At 44.5% G+C, this 19,846-nt stretch overlaps 1 protein-coding gene across 3 annotated transcripts in view; it reads left to right on the plus strand.

Moving 5' to 3' along the window:
* Positions 1-8,599, plus strand: part of SHQ1 (SHQ1, H/ACA ribonucleoprotein assembly factor) — a 50,275-nt gene extending 41,676 nt beyond the window's left edge. For 2 of the 3 annotated variants that reach the window (XM_035901413.1, XM_009645968.2), the window contains exon 12: positions 7,441-8,599. In XM_035901413.1, the coding sequence (XP_035757306.1) occupies positions 7,441-8,089 (649 nt within the window). In that variant the 3' untranslated portion in view covers positions 8,090-8,599. The remainder of the gene's footprint in view (positions 1-7,440) is intronic. The other variant, XM_035901414.1, reaches the window with a different exon arrangement.
* Positions 8,600-19,846: the final 11,247 nt, after the last annotated feature.

Below are 19,846 nucleotides of genomic sequence, written 5' to 3' on the forward strand. Positions count from 1 at the left end.
TGTTGTGTTTACACTCATCTGTTTGTCTTTCGCTGCAGGTAATGTAGAAGATTAGTTAAAGTTTAGGTCAATTTTTGCCTGAGTCTGCTTTTTGCATTCAACACCATCATCATTATTGCTTCTATGTTTTAACAGTTGGGGTTGATCAGACCTGGGGTCTTTTATTTCTTGAATATTTTATTAAAGTCGAATTGTCTTTCAATAAGAATTAAATCATTATATTGTTTATTTTCTAGCTGTTTGAAATTGTACATCAAGTGTGGAGGGATGCTTGACTTCATTAGTTGCCTTTCTGAAGGAAGCATGCTACTGTTGGTCTAAAGCCCTGAAGTTATGTCAGGGTAATTCAAGAGTATGTGTCTCTCCTGCTTTATCCTCCACCCCTGGGTCCAGTGACTTAACGGCGTTGCCTAACAGGCTGAGCTCAATTACCAGCTTCAAGAGACTTTCCCCAAAGATCACCAGCTTGGTTGCTCAAGCAGCTGTGCAGGACTAGATAGAGGCTGATATCTGAATTTTAGATTGAAGAACAATTTATTTTCTTTCCAAGCGTATATATAAAGAATAGTTGGATGCTTTGTCATTCTTGTATGAGCTTACTTTCTTATCTTTTGATATCATGTTTGGCTGTAACTTGTTGAGCCTTCTGCTTCAAGGGAGCTTAAGCAGTAGACTTACTGCCATAGGGATATTAATTTTTATCGAGATCATGACAGAGTTCTTGTGGGAAGTTAACGTTGCCATTATCAAGGGACCGAACATTGAACAATGTCTCTTAATACCCCTTGTGTCTGGACAGATAAGGCTTGGGCTGGAAGACAGTGATGGATGTAATCCAGCAAGAACCACTCTGGGCAGGGAGAAAAAAAAATAAGATGATCCGAAGGATCTGGAGAGTCTGGCCCTTTTGCAGGTGCCCTTTTGTTAACCAGTGACAGTCCATGCAGAAATGTCAGTCACATCCTATTGCAGCCTGTCCTCAACCAGTCTTGTGGCAAGGCAGAAAATTTCATTACCCCTTATAGTTAAACTGACATTTCGGTGTTTTGCAGGTGCTAAATTTACACATCCTCTGTATCTGAACTGCTGAGGCTCTACTTTGGGCTAATACGTGGTGATGTCTGAGATAATATTAACTCCAGAAGTGTCCTAATACTTATGCTGCCTTTGGCTAAAAGAATAATTGTGGGAAATTGTAAGCAGTGCTGCCAGGTGTGTAATTTGGAACACATTTAAAGTGATGATACTCTTGGCTGGTTGTATTGCTTGTTATCTTATCTGGTTTATCTAAGAAAGAGGGTGTCTGAAACTTTCTCTCGTAAGCCCGAGTTTTGCCAGGTAGTTTAAATGTAGGCTGATGCTTCCTCCTTAAACTTGGTAGCTTCTCTTACAGTATAAAATTAAGGCAGTTGGGAATATCTTGTGATCCAGCTGACAAAGCCTTTTGCTTAATGCAACAGCTTTAGTATTAGATGGATCCTATGTGTCCAGAGCTCCTGTTGTGTGGAGGTAAGTTAAATAACTGCCTTTTTTATATTTGTCATCCCTGCTGACTGGCACAGCATGCTGCTAGTTTGTGTTTGAATGCATCCAAGGAATTGTAGGCCTACCAGGGGCTGGCAGCTTGGCAATGAGACAGGCCCATTTTCACATTTGGTGGAACCTACGACACTGCAAAGGCACGTCTGCACTTGAAGTATCTACTATTTCTTTGAGATTTGTTTATCGTGCCTGTAAGGCTTAAAGATAATTAATGTAAAGTGTTTCACATTTAAAACAGGGCTTCTCAGCCCTGTAGAGCCAAGTTAGAGCGTTGCTAGTGTGGAGGACTGATTGCCGTTGTAACACAGTAAATAGTCCCTAACCACATTCGAACAACGTAATACAACAAGACTTCAGTTGGTTCCAAGATTAGTTAGGTTCCAGCTTGATTCCCAGACCAGTTAGGTCACATTCAAACACCAGGCTGGTAACCAAAGCTGTTGTCAATGTTTTTGATATACAGGTTCCCGTGCTTTGTTGCTTTTGTGTTGTGCTTGGGCAAGAATAGCTCTATCTGCCATGGCAGCACTTGTGCACTGTACAGTGGCTTGATTGTGATTGAGCAGGCGTGGGTAATAAGACAATTCTGTTGCTTTACAGTTGTGTTTTGCCATGTCTTACACCTACTTTACCCTGTGTACTTCAGAAAACTGGGTGTTTGTATACATCTGTGAAAGGCAAAGTGAAGGTTAGGAGGCAGTAAAAATAATCCTTCTATTGTTTACAAAACCAAAAGCAAGCTAGAGCTTGTGCCTGTACAAGACAAGTCCCTTTTCATTCCATAGTGAAAAGTTACTGACTCCTGCTTTGAAAGGCTGTGCTGCCAATTTGGCTATTTTCTCCCATGTTTGCAAATACTCTGCACAGTGTTTTAGATGTGTAACTCCCATGCCATGATAGAGTATGAAGTGCCACGCATCATACAGAATGAGGAGCAGAATGCTGATTTTTGTATTTTTGTTTGTTTGTTTTTAAAACATAACTAAACTGCTAAAGCAAGAGAGTTGGTTGTAAGGCAAGTACCAGGCAGATGGAAGGGCCTGGCCCATAAACACTTCTTTTTTTTTAAACCTTTTCCTTTTATAGTGCTATGTCTGACTGATAGACATAGTATACAGAAGCATAAATACGTATTTTTATCTTAACATTTGGGAAAAATTAGAGGATTTTGTGGCTGGTTGTATCCACCAAGTCCTGCATTTATTTTTTACTTTCTGTGGCTAGATTGACTTTTGTCTTTCTTTCTAGCTTATGTTAAATCTTCCTTGGAAACAATCGATGTATGTCTTCTATGAGCCCTTTTTCTAGTAGCTCCATGTTCTGGAGATAACAGCTATCTTGATTCATCAGATCCTAGTGCCCTCTTTACTCCTTGGGACAGAAGGTAGAACTGGAGCTTGTAGGAGCATTAGTCTTCAACGGGAGAAGTTGTGTCCTGCTTCCCTTCCACCCCAGCTGCCGCTTGTGTCTCAGCACTGCAGTCAGTCCCCATCATGGTCACTTCTCTTCGTGCTGCCACAGGTGGGCTTTGCTCTAAACCTGTAATGATTTCCCTTTCCTGTTGCCATAATCCCTTTCTTTGCTAATTCTCCTTTGATTCTTTGTTCTTCTCACCCCAGTTTTACTTTTTTTGTAATCTGAGACCTGTGGAACAAGATTTTTTTCTTCTTCCATTGCATGGAGAAACTCTTCTGCTGCCTAGACAAGGATTACAGTAGTTCTGTCTTGAAATTTTAATTCCGGACTACATGGACAAGACCTGAGATGCCTCTTATCTGTTCCTCAAAGCTATACATTAAACAAAATGTGCATCTGATCAGTTTAACCTGTAATTAAACATTTTCCTTAAGCAACTGGCATCTTGATAACTAATAATTATCATGTGTTGCACCTTTATGCCTATTATGCATGTTTATGTAAGAACACCATTACCATAATAATAAGATATCATTACCGCAAATGTGCATACTGAATGAGCATGTCTTAAAGTAATCATGCGATTCCATTAATCATACTTGAAAAATTAAAGTATTTGCTGTCTAATCTCTAAAACACTACTCAAGATTTTGGAAACAGCAGGACCTATTTACTATAAGTCTCTAAGACATGATATCTCATTTCTGGTGTCTCATTTTTTTTTCCTGAATATGTTGCTTATCTTTCAGCTAGGGAAATCGTTAGCTCAGAGACCCACAGTCTCCCGTTGAAAGCGTTTCCATGCTCTGATTTTTCTGTTGTTTGTCTTGTTTTTTGTCCAGGGAATGCTGCCACCTTTTCTTAAGGCTGATGTGAAATGCACTTCTGAAACTCAGTTCTCCTTGAAATTAGATAATTGCCTTAAATAAGATGGACTGATAGCTAATTGCAGTTCTTTTAGTCCTTTGCACAGGGGGAGGGGAAAAAAAAAAGCTGTTCTTCAAGGGCTCTTTTTTTTTTTTTTCCTATTAATATAAGATTAATACAAGTTGGGGAGTGGAGTTGTCTGCTTTTATGTATAAATTTGTCAAGAGCATGACAGTTTGAGTTTGTTTCTCATATTGAAATGTCGAGCTCTGTAGACTGTCCATTTTTTTCCTGGAATGGACTTGATGACCAGAGTGAAAGTTGGGAGGAAACATTCCTCTTTTCAGAGGAGACTGAAAAGAGACTTCTTCATGCTGTTTAAATGTAACTCCTGATGCGGCCAAGAGCTAAAAAAATAGTAAAATAATCTTCTAGGGGTTTTTTTAATGATTTATTAGAAGATTCCTATTGTGGTTGGCCTAATGTGATCTTTGGGGCATTGATGGTGCAGAGAGAAGGAAGGTTGTGGAGCCCGGCGTGAAGTGCACACCCCTTCCCCTTCCCTGAAGGGTGCTGGGTGGCAGTGCATGGACTGTCCCCTTGTGCGTGGTGTTGGCAGTCGCGCTGCTCCGTGGGACCACTGCGCAAGAGAGCTGAAGGCAGGCAGCTGTAGAGGGTTAAGAGGATAGATGGAATTGTTGGCCTTTTGCAGGCATTTACTCATCCAAGCAGAGTATCCATTTGTGCTGTTATTGTTAGAAGGGAAGAGCAGGCTGTTTAATCAGTGGCTTTTTTCTGTGATCCTTCGTAAAGATAAAAAGCATGTCCTCTCTCAGCAGTTCTATCAAAACTTTTGGGAAAAAGGGCTAAGTGTGAAACTTGAAGCCTCAGTTGTTTCATGAAATCACTACTTATTTGGCAGTGCATTTTGCTCACTCAGAAGGAATTAACCCAAGGTTTTCAGACTAAGAATGCCTGTTGCAGTTTTACAGTTGTCCAGTAGGACAGGCGTTTGTCTATAGCTGTCAGGCACCAGCCTTTTCATTCATTCTCTTTGAACTCATTGATAGAAATGCATTTGTGTAAAGTGATCAAACACTTGCAGCTTTAAAGAGGCCATTCTTTTATCTGTCGGTAGCACCACATCTCATTTTTAGTAACATAAGGCATGTTGAGTCAAATTAGTAGATCGCTGTGTATTTTCTTCCTTAACAGTTGGCATTAAGTAATCTGGAACACGGTGAAGTTTTTATTAACGCCACAAAGTACTTGGTGCCATATATCTCCTTGATACTTGATTCAGTTATGCAACGTGTATCTGAAGTGTTAACTGCATCGTAATAAGAGAATGGTAAAAGAGGAGAGACTTTTAAGGGAGTCATTTCAAGGCCTGAGAATCTAGCAGTAAAATATGCATGAAAAATTAGAAGAGCAGACATAGGGAAAAGGCAAAAAATACATAGAGGATTGGGAAACAGTGACAGACATGATAGAAGAGATGTGAGGACAAACAGGACTTTCAAAATCGATTTTCCGTCTGTAATGGCCATAGTAAAGCAGGTAAGTGAGTCTGAGGTAGCCGGAGCTGAAGATGTATCACCAGAGGAAATCGTTGTGCCTACAGTTAGTTGCTCTTGGCTGTCAATGAAATTAAAAGGAACTACATATAAAATGGGTACAAAACAGTGTTCTCTGTCAGAATGCACATTTAGTGTTTGGAGTTTGTATTCTTGTGGACAGGCAACAAGAAAGGAAAAAGTATCGTACCTTCGTATTATTAACAACCCTTACAGGGGAAGGGGGCACATACACATGTACATGTGTATAATTAGAAGGAAGGAAGGAGACTGTTTCAAAAGCAAAGCAAAATCTTTCTGAAAGGGATAGAAACTCTTGTGACTCGGGGTATCGGCCAGCTTCTCATCAGTGTGTTCAGAAACATTCCCCTGCAAGCCAGTTACTCCATTGCCACCTACCCACAGGGCTTCAGGAACCCTTCTGCGTATCAGTGGGCTTCTTTTTCTTTCTTTTTACCTGTGGAGCATGAAGAATGCTTTCTTTGTTCCCAATTAGGTTGGCCATTTCTCAAACCCTCCATAACTTTTCAAGAAAAATTCAAGTTCTTGACAAAACCAAAATGGAAATATATCACAAATTAGAACAGTGTTAAGTAAGCAGCTTTTTAAAATTCGGTACTCGTGTTTATATTGGAGGCTGCTAGGATAATGTCGCGACTTAATTCTTAGCTTTAGATTTAAAAATCATAGAAATATAAATTGTTCTCTGCTGCTTTGGTAACTTCTGGGAAACACTTATTTCTGAGTTTTCTAGTCTATGGGTTGAACCATGGAAGTTTAATATGTTTTATTACAAGTTCAGTTTGTAAGTGTTGCCCTGTCTCTGTAGAACACGGAAGAAGCCGCATTGAATTTCCCTTCCCCCACTTTTAAATACAATTCCTTTAGGAGCAAAAAAAAAAAAAATAAAAAAAAAAATGGAAGCGTCTATGTTATACTGAGTAATTATGCCCCCTGGGAAATAGAATATAAAGATCTTTAAAATCATTCAACTGAGAGAACAAGCACTTTAACTTTTGCCTCGCAGGAGTCATGTATTACATTATCAGCTACTTGCTCCAGTGTCAGCGTGTCATGCCTTGCAGGTTAGCAGGTTTGGCAGAGGAAATGAAACCCAGTCAGTTACTGCAGGATTTATAGTAGACCTGCTGTTGCAGGAAGTGGTGAAAAGTTGATTGATAGTCTGAGGCAAAACTCTACAACAAGAAACAGGATGTATGTTTGTTATTTTATACCCGTTCTCTCCTCTGTGCCCTCCCCACCCCCCCATTTCAAGGCACTCTCTTACTTTTCATTCTCACTGTTTATAAATCCATGATGCGCTTTTCTGGTAAAGCATGTGCTGACTTCGAGACGCTTGAGGAAATGGATATGGCTGCACCAAAGATTTGAAGCTGACGTAGCGTGCCTGCTTTATTAGAGGTGTTTATCTCAATGGTCCCGATATTTTTGTTGAATTCTATGTCAGCTGAGTTACAAATGGAAGGTGTAAAGCGCATCTATGGGCAGTCTATTGAACATCTCCTGCTGTCACGGGTGCACCAAGCTAGCTGTGAGTGGAGGATGATGTATCACTGAGATAGACCTGATCAGCTATGCTCTATCGGTTCATCTGCATTTAACAGACATATCTGGAAGGATAATGCAACTAAATAATTTTGCTGCATGTGAACTTAATCCAGCAAGCCACATAGTGCAGAGTTCACTGCTAAAGACAGCGATCCTGAAAAGGGTTGTTCCGAAATCCGTGTTTTCCCTTACTGTGCACTGCTGAAACATCAAAGCAGCATCTTTTCTGAAGATGTCACTGAAGACTTTCAGTGGGATATTGTCTCACCTTGTGGGAGAAGTTACCCAAGATAATACCAATTATGAATATTCCCCCCCCCCATAGCATCTACTTTTACAATCATAATTGAAGAAGAAAGTTGTTTGCAAACTAGGTGAATAGTAGAAATGTTTAAGACTTGAGTTCTTGCTACCAAATGGGAAAGTTCAGTTTGTAAAGTTAAATAATATATCTTGTTCTGTGTTAAAGGTCAAAAAAGTTGGCTGCAATCGCTGCATCCTTGCAGAAAACCACACTCACCAAGTCCCACATCGGATTTGAACTAGAAGAGCTGGAAGCAGCAGCAGTGCTGGTGCAAGAGGAAGAGAGCATGTTAAAAGCTGCTGGCACAGTTTCCAAGCAACAGCTGCCTTCCTCTGAGTCGGAGACAAGCGACTCTGAAGAATCAAGCAGTACTTCATCATCTGAGACAGAAGGCTCTGATTCAGATGAGCGAGAGTCCTCAACCAGTGAAGATGGGGAAATAAATTCTTTACAAGGCACGCTTCAAGAGGAGAGGACAGCTCCACTTACTGCCTGTAATGGATTAAGGCAGGGTGCACACACTTCGACGTTTGAGGTTAGTGATGAAAAAACAAAGGTTTCTTTGCAATCTGCATCTGTTCCTGGAAAATTGGTAGAAGAATTAGAAAAGCAAATGCACACTGCAATTAGACTTTCAGAACAGCCTGAAGGATTGGCTACTGCAAGCTGCATTTTACAGGAACAAGAAGAAAACCGTGCATCTGAACCTGACAGATTTTCAAAAGACACTACTGGGAAGGGAAATTTCTTGGAGGTGTCTTCAAAGACAAACCCATTACTACTTCTTTGCAGCACAAATGAAGATGAATACTAAAGGACCCTGTCAGAACACAGTGTGACCCACTAGCACCACAGCTCTTTGCTATAATGAGGTGTTCCCAAGGCTATCCTGAGCTGCAGGAAGAAGTTGATATTTTTCTTCTTCGTTGTGTTGCCAGTTTGGAGGACGAGACTGCTTTGAAAAGAATTTATATGACTGCATGATAGATACCCTCACAGTTAGATTTTTATTTTTCTTCTGTGATTCAACAGTCTCTCAGGTTTGGTCTCTGCATGTGGGAACGTGTAATTTCAGTAAACTTCTAGAAACAGTTTTCGTTAGGATTATTTGGTAGGAGAATGATGTCCTCATCAAATACAACTGGAATGAGTTGTAGCATCATTTTTGTTATCCTTTATCCTTAGCTGTTAGGATTTACTTGAAAAATATCCTCATTATGTTTGTATAAACTTGTTGATGACGTTTTGCTGCATTTTTTGTAATTTTAAAATGCTTTATAGCTAACCACTTCAAAAACAGTGGTTATAACTTCAAAAGTCTAAACAGTGCTGACAAATTATTTTTAAATTTTATATTTTCTATTTTTTGTACAAAATAAAGGAAATTTCTTTATCATCAGTGCAAGATAAAAGGGTTATAGCTTATTTCTGCAGTTCTTACGTAAGTTATTTCAACAGTGTTGTCATGTATCTATTCTTTTGTGCTTTTTTTGAAATATTTCCACAGATGGACACTACTGTTGCTCTTTAAGGAGCAGAAATCCTAACTATTTCTTATTTCTTTCTGCATATGCTCTTAATATCACCACAGTAATGTTAACCAAAATGAGGATGCGGCTTGGTACAGCGGTTTTGAGTATGGGACTGAAAGCAGACCTGTGCTATCTAGACCTGACTTTGTTATTAGTCTGTCACATAGCTTCGGCCAACTCTTTTGCTCCTTTTTGTCTTTATAATGTTAAAATAACCCAATCAGTCAAGATATTTTGTGCTGATTTCTGTTAACTGTAAGACAGGTTTTTGAAATCAGGTGGCTGCTGCAAATGAGATGCTGCTGTGTGATCTTAAAAAAAAAAGCAGTCTGACAAAACAGGAGCACCCGATTCATGCCTCTGGAGGAGCAAGCTGTGATTACTTTTCAACCTTTTACTATTAAAGTGTATAAAAATCCTAAGCTTAAAGACTTACTCTTCACCAATGCTACACCCTGCTGGAAATCAGCAGGCTAGCTCTGTTCCTGTGCTGGCTCCTGTTCAGGAAGAACTGCAACCCCGATCTGCCAGTATTTTTTATGTTCTTAAATACCTACTGGTCGCTTAATCAGTCTCTGTGTTCTGTTCCCTAGGGGAGGAACCTTTCCCATCTTGCATGTCAGTGAGCACTTACTCTTCTAAATGCTAGCAATAAAGCCTATGCAGTAGCTGCAGTTATGCAGCATACTTCCTTTGGCTGAACATGGGCTGGAGAAGGCTATATTGCTATGAGTTAGGGAATACGCGTTGTGAAAATTGATAGGTGTTTGTAATATCCCATGTCTAGAGCTCTTTTTTTTTTTTTTTTCTCCTCCTCCCCCCCCCCCCCCCCCCCCCCATTCTCCCATTTTGTGGCAGACTCAGGAGAATGTTCCTCTTTTTCCAGTGGACCTGCCTATGTTCAGGGGCTGGCTGCCTTTTCTGGAGTGAAGACAGTTGGTTAATCTTTTTGTTCTTTCCTCTGTGTACCTAAAAGCATAATTTATTTCTGGCATTTTTGAGCCTTTCCATCACGTCTGTGTGAATCCAGTTTGGGTGTAAGTACCTTTATTGTCCATACAATGTGATGCCACGCTAAATGCCAGAAGAGTACCTGGCACACACACAGATTTTTAACTCCCAGGTAACGTAGACTGATGTCCTCACCTTTGAGATCCTGCATAGTTGAGCTCTGTTTCTGCCTCCAAAAACATACTGGTGCCTGCACATCTGCAGGGTGCTGTCTTTCTGCTTCTGCCCTGCACATGTGCGCCTGGGGAAATGTGCTGTGGTGTGTTGGACCCTGAGGCCCTTTCCCATTCCCGGTTTTCTTCCCCCTTTTGTCCAATGTGGATGTTCATCATTGCTTTTTTGTAAAACTCTGTGTTTAGTGGTTGTGGAGCCAATAATGAATTTTGAGTTATCTATTGATTGCTAGCAATTTTATGTGACCTTTGTAGTGGTGGGATGGGAAGATTTTTCCGCATTGGGTGATAAGAATTTCATGTGTGACTGCCTTACCCAGCACACCCAGGGTGCTCAGGATGAGCAGCGTCTGTATGAAAGACGCCTTGCTTCTCTAAAAAGAATACACAGAGACACTTTTAAAAAGAAAAGTGGAGCTCTGTAGCCTTGTTTAGCTGAAACTGGGGCTTGCAGAATCCGTGAACCACGGACACTTGGGAAAAGCAAACAAACAAAAAAAACCCAAACGCCACCCCAACCCAATGCCGTAAGCTGCTGCGGGTTCTGGAAGAAGTGAGTAAACTCCAATAAGGAGTCAAATTTATGTAGGGGAGCTATGTGGATGAATCCATAGGAATTGTTCTTAGGCAGGTTTTCCAGGCTGGAAATCAGTTAATACAGGAGGAACTCAGTACATGGGTAGTGTGCTCTGTTGGCTTTAAAATTCTCCTTATTTCTAGCGCCCCTCCCCACCCCATGCACCCAAGCTTATTTGTAGCACAGCCAATACTTTGTTTTAGGGCATTTGTTGCTCATCATTGTAATCAGTCCAAAGGGAACAGAACTGCAGTTTATAGACAAAATTCCTACTGAAGATAAGTTTGAATATGAGCGAAGCCTGAGAGGAAAAGAGCCGTGGGATTTTGCTGGAGGGGGGGAAGTTGGGTTGGCTGAGGTGTACGAAGTGCTCTGGGGGAGAGATTAAACGGAGGCAGAAATGTAACTTGTTAACCAGTTAACTTTATGTTAGAGATCTAGGCTGTCTGAATGGAGCATCTTTGTCCCAGCCTTATGTTGTGGCAGTGGCGCAGAGCTCCCCTGAAGCCAGTTAAGGTGGCCATGGGAAGATGGCTCCGTTAACATCCTGACACTTCTCTGCCGCAGCAGATTGTCATTGGGACAGCACCCCGGCTCAAGCGAAGGCGAGGTATCGTTTCCCAGCAGCCCCACATCTTCACAGAGATGTTTGTCCTTGCAGAAAGCTGATCTCCCTGGTAAGTGAAAGGCAGCAGCCTGGATTCTTGCCAGAGGCCCCGGGGGAGTCTGATCCCCATCCTCACTGCCGCCTGGAGCCCTGCTCCTGCCAAGGGTAGCAGGGGAGGGATCTGCAGGCCCTGCTGGTGCTCTCGGTGGCACACGTGCCAGCCCTGCTGTCTGGAGCTGCCTGGGTATAACAGCCCTGGTAAATGAGAGTGAAGGCAGCTCCAGTGCTCTCGAGCCTTGGCTCTGCTGCTTGGTGGGGCTGAGGAGGCAACACGATGCGTGTGTGCAGAGGGAGGCAGTGCCTTGCGCCCGGGAGGCGGCTCTGGAAGAGTGGAGATGGATGTGTGTTGGACAGGGAGATGCTTCTTCATGTAGTCATCTAAGAATAAGGTGTTAAAAGCAGCAAGTGAAATACTGGAAACAATCAGTAGATAAACTTTTTTTTCCTCCTCCTTTTTTTCAATGGGGACTGCTGCCCACAGAACATTGCCACCTTTTTTTTCTTTCCCCAAAGAAAAAATTAGTGCTGAATAGAAAGGGTTTGCTCTATATCAAAAGAAGAAAGCATCGATTAGACTTGATTTACTACAGTAAATGATAAATATGGCAAAGAAATTGAATCACAGCACTGGAGAGAAGGGGCCAGGCAACCCTCTGCCGTTGACACAGCTGACTTGTCAAAGCCCGAGCCGACTGTCTCAAGGCTGGAGAAAACAAACAGGGAAACACACGTCAAACAGATAAATAGCTTGGCTGTTTAGAGCTCTCCGTGGAGGCCATTTGTCTCCAAGATAAGGAAGAATGCACTCCGGAGCTGTGAAAAGATAAGCTGGGAGAACAAAATGAATACAGAATTGTTATGGTTGTAGTTGGGTGTTTACGCGTGGCGCAAATAGTGTTACCCCCACCCCAGGTGTGCCTACAGTGAGGGGGGTGCAGCACCCGGGGAGGTGTCTAATAGGGACTTGCAAACTTGTTGAATATTTCAGCAGTGGATGACGTTTACACCGTTACAGCATACAAACAAATGGCATTAGTTTGGTTGTCTTAGCAAGTCACTAATTTAAAGTATTTTCTGAGCCTGTCGTGGATCTATTTCTCTCCTTTTTAATGGTAAGTGGGATGCAGCCTGTGGTTACGTGGGCACGTGTGAGGCGTGATTTTGCATTGACAATAAATTTGGGGTTGTAGTATTGTGGTACCCATAAATCATACTACTTTTATATTTTTAGGTTTTGGAGAAGTGACAGTACCATTTCCACAAATGCTGCATTTGGAGGACCTGACTTAGATGGTATCTGAAATGTGTTTGGCATTGCTGGTTTGCGTTTCATTAAAAGTTTTCTCATATTCAAAAGCTGCAATGCAGTTCAGCAAAGTTGTGGGCATTTTGGAGGATGCTCGAGGACAAGAATGAAAGCGGTGTCTCTTAGGTGAGGCCTAAGATGTTGGCAGAGCTCCATGAAGGAGGATGGCTCTGACCCAACAGCCGGTCATTTCTGTGGGAGAGGTTTCATGTCGTCAGGTAGTGCTGGTTAGTGATTAGGCTGGAAAAGAACAGAAAGTTTCAGGTTTATAAACTAGCAAGGTCAGCCAGGTGGTAACCTTACTAACGAGTAACCCCAGGAGCTCAGTGGCCAGTCCCTCTCTTCGCTGTTGATGTTCTGAGTGACTTTGCAAATCATTTTCCCTGGTTTCACACAGGAACTGGGCCTGACTTGGGAAGGTCCAGGCTTTGGAAAGGGAACACAGAAATACAGCAGAAAGGAATAAAGCTCAAATCCGATAGCGGAGACTTCTTTCTGTGCTACTGACTTGTGCTGAGCAAGGGCAAGAGGCTAAAATCTACAATTTCTGCTGTATTCTTAAATATTGTGTATCACTCTCTGAGTGTCTCAAGGCTGTTGGTGCCTGGGAGCTGCGGTTCTCGCCCACACCAGCTGGAGTCACTGCTCCTCTAAACTCCTGAAAATTAGACAAACCCGGCCAAAATTAGATGCCAGAAACCTCTTAAAGTAATAAAAGGATGTGTCTGAAGGCTTGGCTCTCTGCTCCACTGTGTGTTCATGCCGCTATAAAACAGACCTCTTAGCCCCCTGCCCAGGGGCATTGGCGAGGCTTCATCACCACTTGAACAACACTTTGGTGGCTGTCTTCTGGAAAGGTCCTGTTCTTGGGTGATCCACGGGTATAGCTTTGCTTTTGGGTCAGTAAACCAGGATAAAACCCACTGTGCGTGTGTGAGACCATTTCTAGCGCTGGAAATGGATCCCTGGTGTTTCCTCTTGGCAGGCAGATCACCTTCTTTGAAGAGCCCAGAAAGTTAATAGTCTCTCTCATTCTCATCACGGATTTGGCTTGCACCACGCTTCTCTGTGCACAACCCCGCTTTCAGTGCAGAACCCCTCTTCTCGTGTGCAAAGCTGCTCTTGGAGGTGTCCCATCTCCATCCATGGCTCCCCTCGTTGCCTCGCCTTTCGCTGGGTGCATGTCTGCAGTGTGCCTGCTCTTTATGTCGATAGATTTTACTTCTCACGCCTCTGTTCTGCCACTCGGATATGGTGAGATCGTGCCATCTCCTGCCTTCCATGGGGTGGGAGCTGCAAAGGGTGAAGGAGGAGAGAAGCTGCTGGGCAGGGAGCATGGAGCTGGCGATGACCTTAAAGCTGTGCCTGGGGAGCAGCAGGAGGAGAAAGTTTAGTGGCCGGATTTGTTGGGGGACAGCAGCTGTGTGTGCTCGGCCTCTGCCGTGCAAGCTGCGGCTTTCCATGAAGGGCAGGGAGGGCTGTTGCTTGCAATCAGGGTTTTGAAACCTTCCGTCATGCTCTTTGGTTTGGAGTCGGTGGTAGGGTGAATGGCGGTAAACATCGTTCTCTCTGATAACGGATGTGTGAGAGATTTGGGAGTATAACTCATAAGTGGTCACGAGATGTTTAAGGCATAAATCAGCTGTGTATCAAGATGAGAACAAACTCCCCTCAGCTGTACTCCAAATAGTCCAGGTACTGACCTGATTGCGGCACCCTACCTGTCAGGGCTGTAATTACTTTTCATCTCGTGTCCGTAATTTTTGGCAATTATGCAGAAATATACCCCATTTCCTGCAGTAAATAAATTGGGATTCGTGTTTTGCCTTGATGTAACTCCTCCTCCCCTAATACGCTGCATTGTCCATTGATTTGCCTAATTATGTGTATTACAACTGCATAAGGCGCTGGGTAGCAGCAGGGGTCTGTACTGTGGAGAGGAGGAGGGTGATTGCTCCATCTGTTCCTCCGAGCTGCCGGGAGATGCGTCGGGGAGTGAAGTGGGAAATGGAGGGAAGGAATTACCATTTAGTGCAGGTGCCTCTGGAAGGGGAATCCCACCGCCAGGTGCTGGCAGGCAGCTCTCCTGAGCTCCTCGCGCGTTTAATTACCCTATAGCGAGACTTCCCATCTCAAATTAGAGCAGGCAATTGCAACTGAAGTCTTGAAACAAAATGGGGAGTGTAGCAGTGCTTAATCCATTTCACTATAGAGACCTGCATTTCTCATTCAGCAAGATTCATGTCCCATTCGGTCGAATGTAAAAGCAGTTGCCTGGAATGAGATGATTAATTTTCAAATCTGAACGTAGAAGTGTAAAAGCGGGCAAGGTCAAAGCACCTGAGCCTGCGAATCTGTGTTTCTGCGATGATATTCTAGAAAGCAAATGCAATACTTTGTACTGTGGATTTAGGAGGAAGTTTCTCAGGACTGTCGGAACCAGGCAGTGCACGGGGATGAGCTGTCATTGCTTTTCAGTATTTGCTGTCCTGGACAGGTAGCTTAATGCCTCCGCAGCTGCTTCTCCCTTTCACGCTCTCAGGATTGCTGATGGATCCATAGTGGCAATAGGATAACGTGTTGCTCGCTCTCCTGCTGATTTCTGCTAGGCTGCTAACAACTGGAAGCAGGTAACTCCTCAGAGCAGTCTACCTGTTAGTCCGGCTGGGAAATGCCGGAGGAATAAAACAAATGGCCAGAGCGTGTTGTGTGCTGTCATAACAAGTAACGCACAGGGACCGTAATGTCCGGGGATTAATGCACTTGGAAGGGGAAAGGCTATCAAAGTCGTGGTGTATCCTTCTGTGTTTTAAATTGCCTCCACACTTTTTTTGTGTGCTTTGAGTTGGGCTTGTTCAGCCTGGACAAAAGAAGGCTGCGGGGAGACCTGATTAGGGCCTTTCAGTACCTAAAGGGGGCCCATAGGAAAGATGGGGACAAGCTTTTTAGTAGGGCCAGCTGTGACAGGACAAGGGGTAATGGTTTTAAACTAGAACAGGGTAGGTTTAGACTGGATCTAAGGAAGAAATTCTTTACAATGAGGGTGGTGAAACCCTGGCAGGGGTTGCCCAGAGAGGGGGGGGAGGCCCCATCCCTGGGAACATTCCAGGCCAGGTTGGACGGGGCTGTGAGCAACCTGATGTGGTTAAAGGTGTCCCTGCTCCTGTAGAGGAACTGGGCTGGGTGACCTCTGGGGGTCCCTTCCAACCCAAAACATTCTGTGATTCTATGATTCTGTACCTTGGAACAGCGCTGCGAGGAGTTACACACTCTGTGCAGGTTTGTGTCCACGTGGTTATATCCTAACGTTGCTGTACCTGGCAGATTACTCAGTAGCTGTTAGTCCTGTCATTAAATTAGGAATTGAATTGTCTGAAATGATCACATAACGAAGAGCTCAATAGGAAGTTGAGATTTTTGGTCCATCTTCCCACACTGCTTCATACCTGTCCTGAGCGACCGGTCTGTTTGTGCCTGGTCCCTAGAGGTGGGGGTAAAGGAGTGAGCTGACATCGCTTCTCCATGAGATCTGGTCTAAGTTATAATGCTTTAATGTGCTTTTCTTCCTCACTCTGCGGTACGTGTACCCCGCTCAGGCTTGCAAAGCAACAGCGTGCCTTCTGCTTTGGGAACCGGCCGAGGTGAAGGCGCAGAAGCAGAAATGTCGGCGTGCCGGGGAGCTCGCCGTGGCGCCGCGTGGGAGGGATCACGGCTTCATCCGCAGTGACACGCCAGCCTGTGTCAAAGTCGGAGTTGTGAGGATCATCTACGAGGGCTATGAAATAAACCGAGGCGCTTGGCAGCGCTCCAGTCGTTCATCTGTGGTCTGAAGCGTTAGGCAAGGATTTGGCACAGGGTGCCGGCGGAAAGCTCTCTTGTCTTCAGATGTCCGACTGCAAACTTCATCGGTCACAGTAGTGGAGGATATATAGGGTCTCTGAGAGTAAGTGGAATAATGCTGTCTAAAAATTGGGAAAAATCTTTATTCCGAGAAGATGCTAATGTGATTGTGCTCTCCAATCCCCAGGGATTTGAGTTGCGAATAATTACAGTGATATGTCTTTCCTGAACCTGTTCTATATTGCAGAAACAATAAGCTTGTGGAACCTTAATACCACGCTCTTAATGACCCTAATGAAAAGTCCTAAATCACGCTTTTCTTACGAACTGCAAAGCTGGTTGGTTGTCAGTGAATATCTGAGCAGCACAGGCGGCAAAGGAAGCAAGGGCGTGCGCGAGAGCGCGTGCGTGAGTGTGTGTGTGTATGAATCAATTTGCTTTTCAAAGTGGCTAAAAACAAAAGTCTGAGGAGCTCCCCCCTGCGAGGTGATTTCCCTGGGTGCTGCTCAGTTCGCAGCCTCGGTGCTAACTGCTCCTTGCGCTAATGGTATCCTCTCACCAGAGAAAACGCGGTACTTCAGTCTGAAGTGGCTGGCAGAAGCGGTAATTGAGGTGTGAAGTGACTTTCCACACAAGAACCTGCCTTCCAGTGTCGGGCTCCTCACTTGTCTCACCGCAGAACGCTGTTAACGGAGACTCTTCGGCAATTAGCTGTTTATAAATGGGCTTGGGAGCCTATTTCTGTTCCCTCTATTCTGTTTTGGATTGCTAATCCTCCAATTTGCACCTTAAATCCCTTAGAATAAAACAAAGGTGGAAATGTTATCGCACCGACTGCAGTAATAAATGGAAGAGAACAAAATATTTATAGTGTAAGTAAATATTTTTGGCCCCAACTTTATCAAAACCAAACTGCAATTAATATTTCTTTATGACTGATAGTTACTAGAAGAGGAATTCTGAGGCTTAGAAACATGGCTTAAGATCATTTTTGCTTAACGAATTGTCAGCTTTATTAATTTAGTACAGATTCATATGGGAAAAAGAGAAACTAAAGAAAATAATGATGCATTAGGTCGGTGGGAGGTATGATTCAAATTAATCTGAGGAAGCAGGTGAAGTCCCAGACCAGTCCTTTAAAAGAATCTGCTGGATTTTGGCAAGTCTTGGGAAGATATTTTCATTGATGACGTTCCACAGACCCTGACGCACGTGGGTGCGTGCATGGGAACGCAGGAGGTGTTGTGCTGGGAGCACCAGGGCGCGGGTGTGTTGCCTGCGGTTCGGGGATCGGCGTCTGCCTTCCCTGGGGGGCCTCTGACCTAACCAGGCCCTGCAAAAACGTCTGGAGTTGCGGTATCGGGTTTTCCTGGCTGCTAACACTGATTTAATACAGCCCTGAGTTCCCTGGAATTGGCCAGGTATTTCCAGTGGATCCAACCCCAGGCACAAAAGAGGAAAAAGGGGGTTGAGGAGGAAGACGAGGGATGGGGGACAGCTAATCCCAGCTCATTACTCTGCTGCCGTTTTCTTGAGTGACCCCGGGCACCTCCCTTCTGCTCCTGGCACCCCGCTTCCCTTAAAATGGAAATAGCAGCGGGGCGCCCCAGTTAAAAGCACGGAAGAGGCGAAATCTGTGTTCGTACTCTGTTTTCATCTTAACCTTACTTTTTACTTAGAAATTACTTAAATTACAGATTAATCAATGGTATAGACTGGACAGTCTAGTGTGACTAGGCCTGAATGTTGCAGAAAACCAGGGATAGCTCCAATCTGTAGCTGTCGAAGCCCCGCTGCGATATAAATATTAGGCGGATGTTTTATACCTGAGGGAAAATGGGCTGGCTGACCGACAGCGATGGGGAGAAATGTAAGTACCTGTAGACATTCAATGCTGGAAATGTGGTTTGAGCGCTAAACTGACCATTGCATTACACAAGCAATTACAAGCTGTGTGGTGAGCAGATGTGAACTCCAGGGAGATTTTAAGCTGGTGTAATGCTCGCCTGAGGTAAGGCAGAAGAAGACATACAAAACTCCCCTGGGGAGCACGAGCCGCGCACGCTGGAGTCCTGGCTGGATTTGGTCCATGAGCGTGCTGGTGTGATGGTGTAACTCTGCTCTGGTGAGATGGCTGCCCCCCCCAGCCCTGCCTGCCCCCCTCCTCCAGCCCTGCCTGCCCATCTGGAGATGTTCCTCCTGCTCAGGAGAGCATCCCAGCTGCGGGGCTGTGCGAGCAGGCACGGCAGCAGGCACAGCGCAGGTTTGCTGCCTGGGATGGAGCACAGGGGCTGTGTCTAATCCATCCTAAAGATGAGGCAAAAAGGTGTTCAAGTGTCACAGAATGACGGAATGGCGAGGGTTGGAAGGGACCTCAGGAGATCATCCAGTCCAACCCCCTGCTCAAGCAGGCTCACTCAGAGCAGGTTGCGTAGGACATCATCCAGGCAGGCTTTGAATATCTCCAGGGAAGGAGACTCCTCAACCCCCCTGGGCAGCCTGTGCCAGTGCTCTGTCACCCTCAAAGTAAAGAAGTTCTTCCTCATATTCCACTGAAACCTCTTCTGTTTCAGTTTGTGCCTGTTGCCCCTTGTCCTGTCGCTGGGCACCACCGAGAAGAGCCTGGCTCCGTCCTCGTGATGTGTCTGTGGAGGCTGGCTCTGTGTTCAGCCACGGGAGATGCTGCAGCCCCGTGGGCTGTGCTCCTGAGTTCTGCAGTATGCCCTGAGCTCCAGGTCCTCCAGGCTTTGATGAGACTTTCTGGTGCTGCCGTGTGCCAGAGGAGAGCCACCTGCGAGGGCAAGGGCATCGTGCTCAGGTGAGGGACAGGAGAGTCCTTTGCTTTTTAAACCTCATTGCTGCTGCTGATGTTTTGTCCCCCGAGCTCGACCTTGAGTCCTTACAGCAGCCTGGCATGGCAGATTCGGTAGAGCGAGAGGCTGGGAGCTTTGCCAGAGGTGAGACCACAGCTGTCCTGGCCTCTTCCCTCCCTGTTAAGCTTGCATCTTGCTTTGGGGAACGTAGAGAGGAAAAAAATTGACATGTTCGGCTTAAACTTAAAAAGAAGCTGCTGGATTGCAAATTCCATCAGCTCCAAGAGATGTTGAGGTGCCCAGCAGTGGCCTCTGCCCGCTGCGGGTGGGGTGGGAAATCGAAACCTGGAGGTTTCACAGGCAACAAAACGTTGAGGCCTGAAGAGCTATGCAAAACAAACAGAAGAACTCAATGAAAAACTTTTCCAAGTCGCCAGCCTGTATTTTCACTCCACCCTAGTCCAAAACCAGCCCCTGGCAGTTATTTGCTGGCTGAGATTAGTATGTGGGCGTCTTTAATCTCAAATGCTAAATCGGAGAAGCAGTTTCAGTTTGTGCAAACCTGCCTGTGTTCGCTGCGAGTTCTGATTCTCTTTTTCCGTTACTTTTTCCCTATCGCTACGACAATTAATTAAGAATGGTTCTGCTGAAC

Source organism: Egretta garzetta, unplaced genomic scaffold (genome assembly GCF_000687185.1).
Source record: "Egretta garzetta isolate BGI_Z169 unplaced genomic scaffold, ASM68718v1 scaffold228, whole genome shotgun sequence".
In the NCBI taxonomy this organism is placed as follows: Eukaryota; Metazoa; Chordata; class Aves; order Pelecaniformes; family Ardeidae; genus Egretta; species Egretta garzetta.